Below are 15,084 nucleotides of genomic sequence, written 5' to 3'. Positions count from 1 at the left end.
GAAATACTTTCACTCCCAAAAGGATAGTTCAATTATGTAACATGTCACTCTACAATATAAACCATCTTATCAGATTAACGTTCAAAATCAACCAAGTACTTTAGTCCTCGTGCGAGCCCTCTGAAATTTCGAGAGCAATTTATAATAGATTGATTGTGAACACACTCACATTACACACCGCGCCATACCCTTTCACTAGCACATTCATCCCCACTGGGATAAGCATATACCAGACACTTTGGGAACACTCATTGATATAATTACAGATAAATTATTCATTTACGCTATATCTCCACTTCCGCTTTTCGCCTCTCGAGCACACGCACACGCTTCTGTCAGGGACTGTTGGAATGATTGAGATGACGTGAACATTGTGCTTAATTTAATGAACAAAAAGTTCTCATTAGATAAGAAAGGAGGTCGTGTACGAGTACTCGTCAAATTATTGAGTGTGGCAGGTTCGTCACATTTCGTATGAAAACAAGTAATATTTTACAAATTATTAGCAATAATTTTATTGATTTGTCACCATCACTTTACTAGATTATTTAAAATATTTAAGCTAATGATATTTTATCAGCAGTTCATGATGTGTTATTAAACGATTTCAAAAATGCTCGGCGACCAGCTTTCGACATTGGTTTGTCATCAGCTTCCTTAAATTGTATAAGTATCACGAGATACGTTGCAATAGCGCCACAATACTGAAAATTAAAGGAAAATGAAAAGAGTGTCATCAACTCGACATTTATCGTTTATCTAGTCGCAATGGCACTTACTGACGTAATTATATGTCTATCGATCGAACACAAACCGCATGCGGTGAACATAGAATTATTTCCAACCAGCTGGCGCCAAAAACTTTCCAACTGTTTTGCAGACCGGAACGGCACCCAGTTGGAGGTTTGCAAGCAAGAATGGCCAACGGGCAACGAGAAGCATGAACATAGAGAAAATCAGAATCAGAAAATCAACAACTCTCCGTCACATTTGTAATACGTACACGTTCCTTTGCCACCGATTCCTGGCAGGTTCGCATCAAATTGCAAACGATGGCCATCGTCCGGCGGGACTGTAAATGGTGTTAGATAAATAAAACCGCTCTTTTATTAGATGTGTGTATTCAATCAGGGTCCAAAGCAAAGATGTCACCGAAATCACAGATCACGAGATGTGTTGAATGAAAACGAGCTCACCTCAACGTTGGTTATGTGGCACGGTTCAACGGTCAACAGAAAGCGAAAAATGTGGATGAACAGCCAGAGTGCTTGAATCCAGGAAAATACCGCATCCTAACCAAATAAAAACGAACATCAAATTCACACACGCTGGCAAACCCCGCAAAACCCCAAATTGGTTCAAAAAGGGCTCTATTTACCTTATCACCCACCAGCTCCACCATCAGAAAGTAAGAGGTTGCCACCAAATGGAGCAAACACGACCCCAAAACCGCCAACAGGGCAACGCCAAACGTGCTGGGGTGTAAAATGAGCGGAAGAGGAAAATTAAATTCAGTCTGCATCATTGGGAAAAACATACTCACTTTGAAACCAATATCACTCCCGTCGATAATGAAGCATGGATGTAGGCCATATTCTCAATCACACGGTCAGGGGTCAGCAGGGGCTGCGGGTGAACAACTAACGGGCGGGCTATACATTATTGAAATTGGTTTGATTGATTCAACGACAATTGGTACAACAGCGGAAACATTACAGCGTACAGAGACGAACATTTGCGCAAAAAAAAGTGTTACGTAAAGCGTTGCCACAAACGTAAATGGAATATTTATGTAAACAGTGCAAAACAGCTTAATTATTTGCATTCTATTTGAGTGCAAACAGACAGCAAACCTATGCATATGTAATAGGAAGTGGTAAGAAGGATTCTATTGTGACAAAGAAGCTTTAATTAAAAGTTTATCTAATCTAATCTAATCAGAACCTAGCGCAGCCAATCTTTCGAAGGGATCCTGGAGAGTGCCTTAGGTTAGATGACGCCTAGCACTCTTCTTGTCATTCATAAACTTTTTTTTTTTCTTAACTTATTTTTATTAGGTCCTTTAAGGTGCTGTGACCAGGTTGGAACCGAGGATCAATATAACAATATATAATAACAAAAAAAAATTCCATACTTGGAGATCATGTAACTGACGAGGGTTACTTGGTCCAAGCGGGTCTTGCAGGACTTGAACCTGCCGATGTACTCGGAGAAAATCCCCCACAGCTCAGCCGAACTGTAGAGCACCTCCCCGGCTTCCTTCTCCGTGGCTCCACCGTCTCGGGGGCCACCTTGGCTGCTTCCTGCGGGACGAGGGCGATCCTTGGATTTTCCGTCCGGAACTGCACCCGGCAGCGGAGGAAACTCCGCCGGCGTAAACGCCGGAACTGCTGGACTCTGCTTATCCGCCTTCCTTGCCGGCGGTATCGGTTTCGACGCCTGCTGGCGCCTCCGGATGAAGTCCGCACGCTTAGGGCAGCTGCGGTCCGTGGCTTCGTGGGCTCCAGAGTAGTTGGCACACCGCTTCGGCTCGGCTTCTTGGACTTTGCACTCGTCCGTCTTGTGGGGACCCCCACAGTTGTTGCACCTGCCTTTCAGGTGACAGTTCCTGGTTCCATGACCCAGCTGCAAGCAGTTCCTGCACTGGGTCACGTTCGGCCGCTTGTTCCGGTAGGCCTCCCACCGGATGATAGTGCTTGCCACAACCTTCATTGCAGAGAGCTTCTTCAGATTGGTGTATCCCTTGGGGAAGACCACAATGTACGGAGTTTCGTCCACGGTGGACTTTTCCTTCCGCTTGATGATATGCACCTCCAGCGCGTCCAGCTTGAGATCCCTCTTCAGAAGGTACTTGACCTCGTCCAGTTTCAGTTCATCAGGAAAACCACGAAGAACCACCCGATGATTTCGTTCGCTCCGCCGATCGTGGGTGTAGAATTCCACTTTCTTCTTCTTGAGTAGCTCTTGCAACTTGTCAAAATCATTGACAGAGAAGCAGGTCACCTTGGTTCCAAATCGGGTTAGTTTGTAAATCGGTTTAAAACCTAATTTACAACTTTTCACTATCGCCACGAGCTTGTAAAAATCCGTGGTGTTCTTCACCTCCAAAGGTGGTTGCTTTTGTTTACCTGCCGACTGGCCGGGTGGTGGAACCACCGGGGCGTCCCCTCCTCCATGGACCACCATGCTAAGAAGGTTTGGTACTCCGGGACCCTCTGGGATGGGACATTGTATTTCCACGAATGCCATGGACACAATTTGCCGTGGTTATAGCGCCACAACTTGTTTCTTAGGCTATTTCAGGACTCTGGGCCAAATATGAGCGAAATTGGTCAGCGTTCACCCATTGATACTCGAAGGTGAAGTTTGTATGGGAAAAATCGAAAAAAAAATATGGAAAACTCAATTTGCTTACAGTTTGGTCTGCACGGTTCGCTTCATGTTTGTATAAAAAAATTTTTTTCACAATTTTCAGGCTCGGATACCAATGGTTCAATCACAACCATTTTCGATCAAAATTTTCACAGATGCTTAAAATAACCCAAAATCCGTTTTCCGCTTGTGGAGCATGTCATTTTTTCTGGGCAAGTTAAGTTAGCAGTTTCAAAAAAAACGGGTACCACGATATCTCAACACTGCTTTGACCAAATCAGCTCAAAATTTTGGTGAACACTCGTTATACCGGTGTGCATAACGAAGGCCGATTTTCAAAAACTTCATTAAAAAACGTCAGTTTTTGATTTTTGAATTTCAAAATCGGGCTTCGTCATGCATACGGATGACTTGGGAGTCTTCACTCCAAATTTCAGCCAATTTGGTCCATCCCATCTCGAGATATCGTGGCACCCGTAAATCAACTGTCATTCTGCGATGTCACAGATAAATTCCCTGACTGATTTTGGAATCCTGCAGCTCTTCCTGGTCCAGCGAAAAAACATCGCTACTTCTAGCGAAGCTGATCCAACAAGCAGAGATAATTTTAACTAAACCAGGTTCTCAAACGAAATCAAACAATCAAGACAGCTTCTGGGTGGATACAACCGCATCGACTTCATAAACAACTCTGGAGTTTTTTTGTAAAAGGTCCAATTAACCAAATTTTCAGTTTTTGCTTTTTGGGTGTTTTTCAATACTCCTGGCTCAATGCGGTTTCAAAAACACTCAAAACGCAAAAACTGGAAATTTGGTTTATTGGACCTTTTCAGAAAAAAAACTCCAGAACTTACAATCATAATTATAAAAAATGACGATCTCGCCTCAACTTTCTTAAGATTTCTTGACTTCAACTCCAGGTCCTAAAAGCCACACATTTTTTCATTAAAAAAAAACAATTTTTAATGATCGATAACAATACTCTCTTCTTTTGGCGAATAATGGTTCCACTTTGACAGTTCAAAATTGAGGCTGTTTTGCGAACCACTATTCAGCTCCCAGGTTTGTAGTTTACTCGTTCTAATGATTTTGAATATTTCAATGAATTAACTTTTTTTAGTTTTTAGTTAGGATTAGTTGTTAAAGTGAGTGATTTTTTCTTTTTTACCCAAATGTATTCGATTCAATGCAAAAATGTAAAACAATTTGAAGCAAATAAATGAATGTGAACAGTTAATAATAAAACGAAAAATATAACAAAGATGAAGAGCATTTAGCCATACCACTTAGAATGCAAATGAAATGTAATTATTATAAGAAAGTTCAATAAAGACATATTTAATTTCAAAACGTTTACAAAGTTTGAAAGTTCGCTTTGCACATGGCAAAATTGTGAACTTAAATCGTCTCTTACTCAGTTCAGTCATGAAATATCTTCGTGAAACTTTCAGGAATTATTGAACATCATCTTTTTTTGTAAATTTAGTGAATTTTGTGTAATATGACATTTTGTGATTTTCTGCATGTATGTAACCCCTTAAATGCTCCTCCTAAGAGTCTTCTACGATATAAAGAAGAACTCTTGAATTTTTTTGAAAATTTATGGGTTGAAAGTTTAACTTGTTTTATGTGACCTTGCCTATGTTTTAAAAAATGTATTTTTTTAGAGGTCAACTTTGGCTGTGTTTTTTACTAAAATTTCCTATATTTTCAGTAAAAAGAAGTATGCAGTTATTTTGTAGTGTCCCAGACTATGTCTCTACTTTTTTTACAATTTAAATGATGATGGTGCCATTCTACAGTTAGATAGGGAAAATGTAATTATGTTAAGTGATAGAATAGGCCAAATATTACCAAAAACAAACATAAACTAAACAAGATAAATGCAAATTAAAATACTAAAAATAAAATAAGAAAAACATGAAACAAGAGAAGTAAAGTTTTTCGTAGAACAAAAGTTGCTCAAAATGACCTTCTAAACACGGAAAAAATAGAAATTTTCGAAAAAAAAATTGGGCAGTAGAGGGTTAAACTTAAATTCTACAAATATCAATAAAGTTCTCAGGACTAGTCTCAGGATATATCCATATTTTGAATGCCGTCAAAAGCCTTTTCAAAATATGTTTGGGTTAAATCGTGATTAGTCCGTTGTTAACTTTTTTTCAAATTTTATTCATACTATTTTTGGGTACCTCATTACACAAAATGTTTTGAAAGTTTATTGAACCACAATTCATCTACATATTATCAAAGAGATTTTCAAAATTCTAACAACAATTCTCCACTGTATTACTGTTTACATTATAATCAGAGCTTATAATTATCCCCTTGAATCATGAACCACGCACTCTTCAGGTGATGAAAAACATAATTAATTATTATGATGTTGTTGACAGTTATAATAAGCATACAGATGATTTATATTTGCAAGCATCATCCACCAACCGGTGGATGGGAAACTCCGGCGCCCCAGCCAAATGGTGTGAGTTGAATGGTGTTATGACTAAACCATTTTCCCCCGGAACAAGAAGCACAAAGTACAAAACACCTGCAGAGCTTTGAGTTCATTCTGGTCCTTACCATGGGACACGGTCGTTATCCCTCGGATTTTCTCCACGGCATTGTCCAACTTTTCCGAGACGTTGTTGGTGGATGACACCGATGTAATTTCAATTATGGGAGTTTTGTTGACTGAAATTAAACACCACCGTTATGGAGGTGTCGAAGAAGTAAAAAAGAAAAGATGAATCCTGAAACTATCTCGTCCGCACGTCGAACGAAAATGTCTTACATTCCGGAAACACTTGATACAGGGCCACGTTCAGGCGACGGAATCTGTTGCTGATTCCGAGTGCTGATTGCGCAAACAGCACGTGAAACATCATGAGGATGTAGTAGAGAGCGTAGAACGGGCAGTATCCCAACACGTTTGCATCTGAGGTGTGAAAATGGTCGTAAACATTGATATACGAACGATTCATGTTAAAAGATTTTTAAATTGGTTATTGAAACGTAATCGTAATCCTTTTTAATAATTTTGTTTTAATTTTTGCCAAATTGAACGAATATTCATCAAAAAATTATCAAAAGTATAGTACAGTCCAGTTTCGATCATCCGAAGTCCTTGGAAAAATTATGCTTCGGATAATCGAGACACAATTTTTAATTCCTTGTCTTATTTTTGAGTGTCGAGCATAAGTATGACCACTGAACTACGCTAACAGTAAAATATTGAATAAACCCCTTTTGTTATTTTATAGCCAGTAATAGATAATAGTGCACTGTTCAAATTTTACTAAAACAAGAAGAAAAAAAAAACGAAAAAAAAGTTCATGATTCAATTTTCCGAAGTCCCATACAAACCTTCGGATAATCGAAACTTTGGATAATCGAGGCTTCGGATAATTGAGTCTGGACTGTATATGGGTTTAAATGGTATGGTAGTTTTAAATTCCATTTATTTAAACAAACAAAAGGGACCAAATTTGAATTACAATTGATTTATTAAAAATATAAAATAAAAAATATTCGAATAAATTTTATACGTGAGTTTATTACACGAATTAAGTTTTTTTTTTACATTTATTCTACCAACTTCAATTTCAATATTCTTGTATTCCCTATTTGCAATATCCCAAACTCCTTTATTTTTCTTCTTTTTTTTATAGGATTTTGTAAGTTCCAACTTAAAAAAAATTGCCACGAATGTGGACCAGTCGTTTAAAAAGCGTATTTTTAACGAAATATTATCTTGAATCCCAATCTATTTGCAAAAATAGCGAAGTATGCAATTCTTTCACTACCACTACTAGGTTTTTTTGTGTAAGTAAAGGTAAGAACAAGATTGTCCGTCAGACCTGGACGCAAACGCAAAATTTTGCGCCTGTCATCATAGCCTGCCAGTCATCGACCATTGAACAAAGCAACCCCTTTAGATTGTTCGACTGACAGCTGGTGGAAAAATCGAACTGGCACAGCGTTCTGCGTTCACCACTGCGTCGAACGGACAATCTTGTTCTTAGCTTAACGATTGAGTGCATCACCGGGGACTTTTTTACTAAAATTCAAATTTCTCGAAAATGGTTAAAGTTTTCGCAAAACTAATCCCGACCGGTTCTAGAGGACATTTCAGAGTATGTTTTGTGTAAATATGAGCTTTGTTGATAATCTCTAGCTCATAGAAATATGTAACATGTAAACAACTTTTGTTGAATGCAACATTTTCGCTAAGTTCCCCTTCGTGTAGCAGAAAACTAAACCATTTTTTGGGAAAACTAGTCCCGACAGGTTTTAGTTTAGATAATTTCCTTCAATTTGATGTATAGAAAGTATAGGATTGTATACCAAAAACTTACAAAACTATCCATTTTGAAAAAAAAAATCAATTTCATTCATGTTGGAATGTTTACGTTTTGACACAGCAAAGCGCTTGAAAAGGAAGTGCTGCCTGATTTTTTTCTAACAAGATTGAATAAACTTTTGAGCAATGTGACTTGAACCTAAAACATTTTTTTACCTCAAAAGAATTCATTTTTGCAATTTTGAAATTTTGAAACGACATATTTATGGCCACTTTCATGACCAGGTGGCCACTTGGCCTCGCCGGAACTGGTTCCGCCGGATTCCGTGGAACCTGTGTGCGGTTATTTGGCGGATTAGTTCGAAGCTCATCATGCTGCATATCAAATGCCATGAAATAACGAAAGAAAATATGTTTGACCATTTTCATGACCAAGTGGCCACTTGGCCTCGCCGGAACCGGTTCCGTCGGATTCCGTGAACCCGGGTGCGGTCATTTGGCGGATTGGTTCGAAGCTCATCATGCTGCATATCAAATGCCATGAAATATCGAAAGGAAATATGTTTGACCATTTTCATGACCAGGTGGCCACTTGGCCTCACCGGAACCTGTTCCGCCGGATTCCGTGGAACCTGTGTGCGATTATTTGGCGGATTGGTTCGAATTTCATCATGCTGCATAACAAATGCCATGAAATAACGAAAGGAAATATGTTTGACCATTTTCATGACCAGGTGGCCACTTGGCCTCGCCGGAACCGGTTCCGCCGGGTTCCTTGGAACCTTAAGCGGTCATTTGGTGGATTGATTCGAACCACATCATGTTGCATATCAAATGCCCTGATATATCGAAAGGAAATATGTTTGACCATTTTCATGACGAGGTGGCCACTTGGCCTCACCGGAACCGGTTCCATCGGATTCCGTGGAACCTGTGTGCGGTCATTTGGCGGATTGGTCCGAATTTCATCATGCTGCATATCAAATGCCAAGAAATAACGAAAGGAAATATGTTTGACCATTTTCATGACCAAGTGGCAACTTGGCCTCGCCGGAACCGGTTCCGCCGGATTCCGTGGATCCTGTGTGCGGTTATTTGACGGATTGGTTCGAACCTCATCATGCTGCATATCAAATGAAATGAAATAACGAAAGGAAATATTATAAAATTATAAAATTATAAAATTATAAAATTATAAAATTATAAAATTATAAAATTATAAAATTATAAAATTATAAAATTATAAAATTATAAAATTATAAAATTATAAAATTATAAAATTATAAAATTATAAAATTATAAAATTATAAAATTATAAAATTATAAAATTATAAAATTATAAAATTATAAAATTATAAAATTATAAAATTATAAAATTATAAAATTATAAAATTATAAAATTATAAAATTATAAAATTATAAAATTATAAAATTATAAAATTATAAAATTCTAAAATTATAAAATTATAAAATTATAAAATTATAAAATTATAAAATTATAAAATTATAAAATTATAAAATTATAAAATTATAAAATTATAAAATTATAAAATTATAAAATTATAAAATTATAAAATTATAAAATTATAAAATTATAAAATTATAAAATTATAAAATTATAAAATTATAAAATTATAAAATTATAAAATTATAAAATTATAAAATTATAAAATTATAAAATTATAAAATTATAAAATTATAAAATTATAAAATTACAAAATTATAAAATTATAAAATTATAAAATTATAAAATTATAAAATTATAAAATTATAAAATTATAAAATTATAAAATTATAAAATTATAAAATTATAAAATTATAAAATTATAAAATTATAAAATTATAAAATTATAAAATTATAAAATTATAAAATTATAAAATTATAAAATTATAAAATTATAAAATTATAAAATTATAAAATTATAAAATTATAAAATTATAAAATTATAAAATTATAAAATTATTAAATTATAAAATTATAAAATTATAAAATTATAAAATTATAAAATTATAAAATTATAAAATTATAAAATTATAAAATTATAAAATTATAAAATTATAAAATTATAAAATTATAAAATTATAAAATTATAAAATTATAAAATTATAAAATTATAAAATTATAAAATTATAAAATTATAAAATTATAAAATTATAAAATTATAAAATTATAAAATTATAAAATTATAAAATTATAAAATTATAAAATTATAAAAGTATAAAATGATAAAATCATAAAGTTATAAAATTAACCATGCAGTTATTGACGATGGTAAAAGATCAATTCTCCTAAAGTTCGTACACTAGTTTTTCGGAATCCGACGGAACTAGTTTCGGAGACGACAAGTGGCCAACCGGTCATGAAAGCTATAAAAACACAGCGTTGCCTTGGCGTTCTCGATTGCGAGATTCCTACTCGAAACTAGGTATCCGAAGGCTTGATTGAGGCAATGCAAACCTCTTTTTATACCTAAGCTTTCATCCACCCTGGGATTCGAACTAACGACCTATGGATTGTGAGTCCAACTGTCTAACAGCGACTCCACCGAGACGACTCCTACACCTGGACTGCGCTAGCTACCTAACCTCTTGGTTAGACTGGGGCCATCATTTACATCCCCGTCCGACGGAAGTTGTCTCGAAATGCCACCGGGACCGTCTGGGATCGAACCCAGGCCGACTGGGTTAGAGGCAACCACGATTACGCATACACCATGGATCCAGGCCGAAGAAAATAATCTTTCAAAATTCCACACCATTTGATATGGCGTCATCAAGTGGCCATCAAAGTGGTCAAACATAATTCCATACAGGCTATTTGATATGAGGTGCAAACCAATCCGCCAAATGACCGCACCCGGGTTCACGGAATCCGACGGAACCGGTTTCGGAGTGGACAAGTGGCCACTTGGTCATGACTATGATCAACAATAATTCCTTACAAAATTTCAAGGCAATTGATATGTAATATGATGAGGTTCGAACCAATCCACGAAATGACCGCACCCGAGTTCACGGAATCCGACGGAACCGGTTCCGGAGTGGACAAGTGGCCACTTGGTCATGACTATGATCAACAATAATTTCTTACGAAATTTCAGGGCATTTGATATGAAACATGATGAGGTTCGAACCAATCCACGAAATGACCGCACCCGGGTTCACGGAATCCGACGGAACCGGTTCCGGAGTGGACAAGTGGCCACCTGCTCATGAAAGTGATCAACATAGACTCTTCACAAAATTTAAGATCAATCGTCATATTTTTTTTAAAGTTAATTTGAATTTTCAAAATTGAACTTGATTTACTGGCAACACTGCCATGATGAACAAAAAAGCGCTCCCGGGCCATGCACTCTCCCTGCGTCGAACGGACAATCTTGTTCTTAGCTTAATGGCCTATCTACAATCACTTAACTTAGAAAATTTCACTTAGCTTAGGAGTTTGAATCAATGGAAATGAATCTGATCTTCTACAATGAAGAGGAATAAAATTAGAAACTTGACGTATGGTTTGGAAAATTTCAAAATCTACGGTAAGTTGACGTTTCCATATAAAAGGTAAACAAACAACTGCATAGCAACGTATATCAGCCCAGCAAATTTTCTAAGTTGATTGTGGATAACGGCCGTAACTTGTGTACATTTTCTAAGTTTTACTTTACTTAACTATTCTAAGCTAAGTGATTGTAGATAGGCCATAACTCAACATTAAATAATAATGCGATGTCTATGTGCTCTCTTATGCTAACTTGATAGGAATCCCAGCAATCTTAGTACAAGAGAGTACAGAGGCATCGAATGATTGAATGCAAAGAAGACCCCATTAATTTGGATAATTTGAAGATGATGCTTCTCATCTCAAACTTTCCATAACCTTTGGCAATTCCATCCATTTACAAGGAAGTCCAAACTTAACCCCCAACCAATCAGATCTTAACCCCCTGGGCTGGAATGGCAATTATCATCCGCTTCGGTACGTCCAATTTATTTCCCATCAATCATGTCGTATGATGACGTAAATCGCAAATTCTTCGCTACAGGAAATGATCAACAAAACGTTCAACTCTGACTTACCTGAGTCTTGATTTTCCTTCTTCATTTTGTGCGCTATCCGATACCAAACCCAAATATCGAGAGCTGCAAAATTAAGCAACTTATCCCATTATTTTATCGTTTCCCCCCAAGAGAGTGGGGCAAAATGCCAACGGCAAATGGCTTCGATCCCACCGGTTTTGGGGCAGAGGGGGAAAACCATATAAACTGGAGAGTATATTTAAAAAACCAAAGCAAAGGGAAGGAAAAAAAGCTTACCAAGAGCACCTGTTATGAAAAAGCCAACCAGGGTCAGCATCGCGAGACCTTTCCTCGGCTTTCCTCGGTCGTCCTGTTTTCCCGCCGCAACGTAAATCGAGAGCATATCGTCCGCCTAGAAATGGGTGGAAATTAAATTTGAAATAATAGCACAAATCGTACGGATGGCAGCCCAAAAGCAGCGAGGAAGAAGGAGCCCAAAATTTTACACCAAGTGGTTCCTGGCCGTCGTCGTCCTGGCACTCCGTTCGCCAAAAAGGAGCAAGTTTTCGTCTCGGGGACGAGAATTTTCACTGGAGCATGAAAAATTTATTTAATTTACCAAGCGTAAAGTGTATTAATTTCCGCTGTACTACATTTTGTCTACCGGAAAATAATTACTCCACCAATTAGGTTTCTCTCTCCGAGCAGCCAGTGGCCCTGCCAGGCACAATTTAGGTCCAGGGATCTCGATTTATATCGATGACTTTTTTTCGATTATTTTCCAGCTGTTGCTGTTGCTGTTGCTTTCCCGTGCGCTCTCTTTTGGGACCGTGCAGCGATATGGAAGAATGCAACCAATTACATACCTCATTTAAGCGCTGGTTCAGCTCCCGGACGAACGGCAGCCCGTAAATGCCGCAGAAAACTCCGCAAATACAGGCCGAGACCACGACCGAGACATCCAGCGTTGTCACAACCCGTGATGTAGCCGTCTTCATTCTAAAAACGAAACTTTCCAGAAAGAAAATTTTATAACGGGAAGTGATTAGTTTGGCTATTTTGTTAGTTTATAGTTAGTCAGTACTTAGGAAGCAAACAAATGAAAAAGGGAGCGGAATTTTACTTATATATATACTTTACCTTAGAGTTGAATGTTTGTATTTTGCAAAAATAAATAAATAAAAAAATACTGAATTAGAGCATACATAAACATATTCTCAACGTCATTAACAGATTTGGTGTCGTCGTTTTACGAAAAACATGAAGTCTGTTGTATTATATTCAAATTGATTTTTTTTATATTCCATTAGGCCGTTGCAAATATTTTACAAAGTTTCTGTCGCCTCCCCCCTCCTTCAAATATGGTTTGAAAAGTCAGGGGCAAAACAAATTGTTTTCAAAAAAAAAGCTAAATTTTAATGAAACGGAAGTCAACTCAAAACAACCTAAAAAGCAATGTTCTACATTGATAGTACAAAAATTACTGCATGCTTATTTTGACATAAAAGGAAACGATAATAGTAAGAAACTTGGCCATATTTGAATTCAGAAAAATGCATACATTGTTAAAGTCACATAAAACAAGTAAAATCATCGAACGCAATATTTTTTTGCCTTCCTCACTGAGGTAAGGCTATAATCCTGCTCTAAAAATGAACTTCGTATAAAAACGTCGTAGACCCACCTTCATGTATACATATCGACTCAGAATCGAAAACTGAACAAATGTCTGTGTGTATGTGTGTGTGTATGTGTGTGAGTATGTGTGTGTGTATGTATTAGGGTGTTTCATCCAAACAAAAAAGTTCTCAGAATCAGGCAAACCGAGGTTCCCCTAGTAGAGGATACCCATAGGGACTCTCATGCCAAATATCAGCCCATTTGGTTGAGAATTGGCCTGTCCCCAGCGGTTCAAAGTTTACATGTAAATTACTATGGGATTTTTATGCTTTTCGTTCAATCGTTCCTACAGGTCTGGGGACAACATGGATTCACTCGGAATAAAGACAGATGTGTAGGGGATGGTCCAATGAACAAATTCCAGATGGAATTAGGTTTGTCCATTCTGTCCCCAAGGTGCGCATTGGATCGACGTCCGGTGTCTCCAGAATCAACGATTCATCCTTCAAATGTACGCATTGTCCTTAGTATGCTATGACGGCTAGGTGAAAATTACGACGCCCCATGTCCGACGGTGAACACGTGGAGAAGCATCGATTGCATTATTATTACAAAATCATCATGTTAGGTTATTTGGAATAGTTCAAATTATTACAGGAACATCAAAAATAATATTTTTTTTTTACTTTAAATATGTTTCTGATCCAAAACTTGAGTGAATGCTCTGCCACGTGTTCACCGTCGGACATGGGGCGTCGTAATTTTCACCTAGCCGTCATAGCATACTAAGGACAACGCGTACATTTGAAGGATGAATCGTTGATTCTGGAGACACCGGACGTCGATCCAATGCGCACCTTGGGGACAGAATGGACAACCCTAATTCCTTCTGGAATTTGTTCTTTGGACCATCCCCTACACATCTGTCTTTATTCCGAGTGAATCCATGTTGTCCCCAGACCTGTAGGAACGATTGAACGAAAAGCATAAAAATCCCATAGTAATTTACATGTAAACTTTGAACCGCTGGGGACAGGCCAATTCTCAACCAAATGGGCTGATATTTGGCATGAGAGTCCCTATGGGTATCCTCTACTAGGGGAACCTCGGTTTGCCTGATTCTGAGAACTTTTTTGTTTGGATGAAACACCCTAGTATGTATGTATGTGACCAACAAACTAGCTCATGTTTCTCGGCACTGGCTGAACCGATTTGACCCGAACTTGTTGCATTCGACTTGGTTTAGGGTCCCATAGATCGAGTTTTATACAGATTGAAGTTTCGATAAGTAGTTCAAAAGTTATGTATAAAAATGTGTTTTCACATATATTTGGATCTCACTTAACTGTATGTAAACTATGTCCGGATCCATCATCCGACCCATCGTTGGTTAGGTTATCAAAAAACCTTTCCAACAAGCCCAAAACATTGAAGATCTGGCAACCCTGTCTCGAGATATGGCCTTTTAAGTGATATTGATGTACTTTTTGGAAGCCGGATCTAAAAAATAGATGAAACTTGTGTACAGCCATTGTTGTGAGGAAGGCTCCAACCACATAGTTGGATTAAGTTAGTTTTTTAATTCAAAAGTTCTTCTTTTCAATGCTTCTTGAAGCATCCATATGGATTATTTTTTTCAAAAAATAATTTTTGACACATTTTTGCAGAGTTAAACTGATTTTTGTTTTCAAAGAAAGTTTGATTCAATGGTTTCTTAGGATTCCAATGCTGAACCTTCAACTATTATTTGCACCTAATTAAATAAATAATTTTTT

At 36.9% G+C, this 15,084-nt stretch overlaps 1 protein-coding gene across 18 annotated transcripts in view; it reads right to left on the bottom strand.

Annotated features, from left to right (window-relative positions):
* Positions 1–490: 490 nt before the first annotated feature.
* The window catches only part of LOC6031515 (gustatory receptor for sugar taste 43a), a 28,864-nt gene continuing 14,270 nt past the window's right edge, over positions 491–15,084 (bottom strand). For 14 of the 18 annotated variants that reach the window (XM_038254105.1, XM_038254106.1, XM_038254108.1 and 11 more), the window contains 11 exons: positions 12,556–12,700; positions 11,987–12,101; positions 11,750–11,812; positions 6,164–6,307; positions 5,953–6,063; positions 1,544–1,652; positions 1,379–1,475; positions 1,197–1,292; positions 1,004–1,072; positions 780–869; positions 491–704 (listed from right to left, as the gene is read on the bottom strand). In XM_038254105.1, the coding sequence (XP_038110033.1) occupies positions 585–704; positions 780–869; positions 1,004–1,072; positions 1,197–1,292; positions 1,379–1,475; positions 1,544–1,652; positions 5,953–6,063; positions 6,164–6,307; positions 11,750–11,812; positions 11,987–12,101; positions 12,556–12,700 (1,159 nt within the window). In that variant the 3' untranslated portion in view covers positions 491–584. The remainder of the gene's footprint in view (positions 705–779; positions 870–1,003; positions 1,073–1,196; positions 1,293–1,378; positions 1,476–1,543; positions 1,653–5,952; positions 6,064–6,163; positions 6,308–11,749; positions 11,813–11,986; positions 12,102–12,555; positions 12,701–15,084) is intronic. The other 4 variants (XM_038254110.1, XM_038254111.1, XM_038254112.1 and 1 more) reach the window with 4 other exon arrangements.

The sequence above is a fragment of the Culex quinquefasciatus genome, chromosome 2 (genome assembly GCF_015732765.1).
Source record: "Culex quinquefasciatus strain JHB chromosome 2, VPISU_Cqui_1.0_pri_paternal, whole genome shotgun sequence".
In the NCBI taxonomy this organism is placed as follows: domain Eukaryota; kingdom Metazoa; phylum Arthropoda; class Insecta; order Diptera; family Culicidae; genus Culex; species Culex quinquefasciatus.
This window is presented reverse-complemented; position numbering and strand designations above follow the sequence as displayed.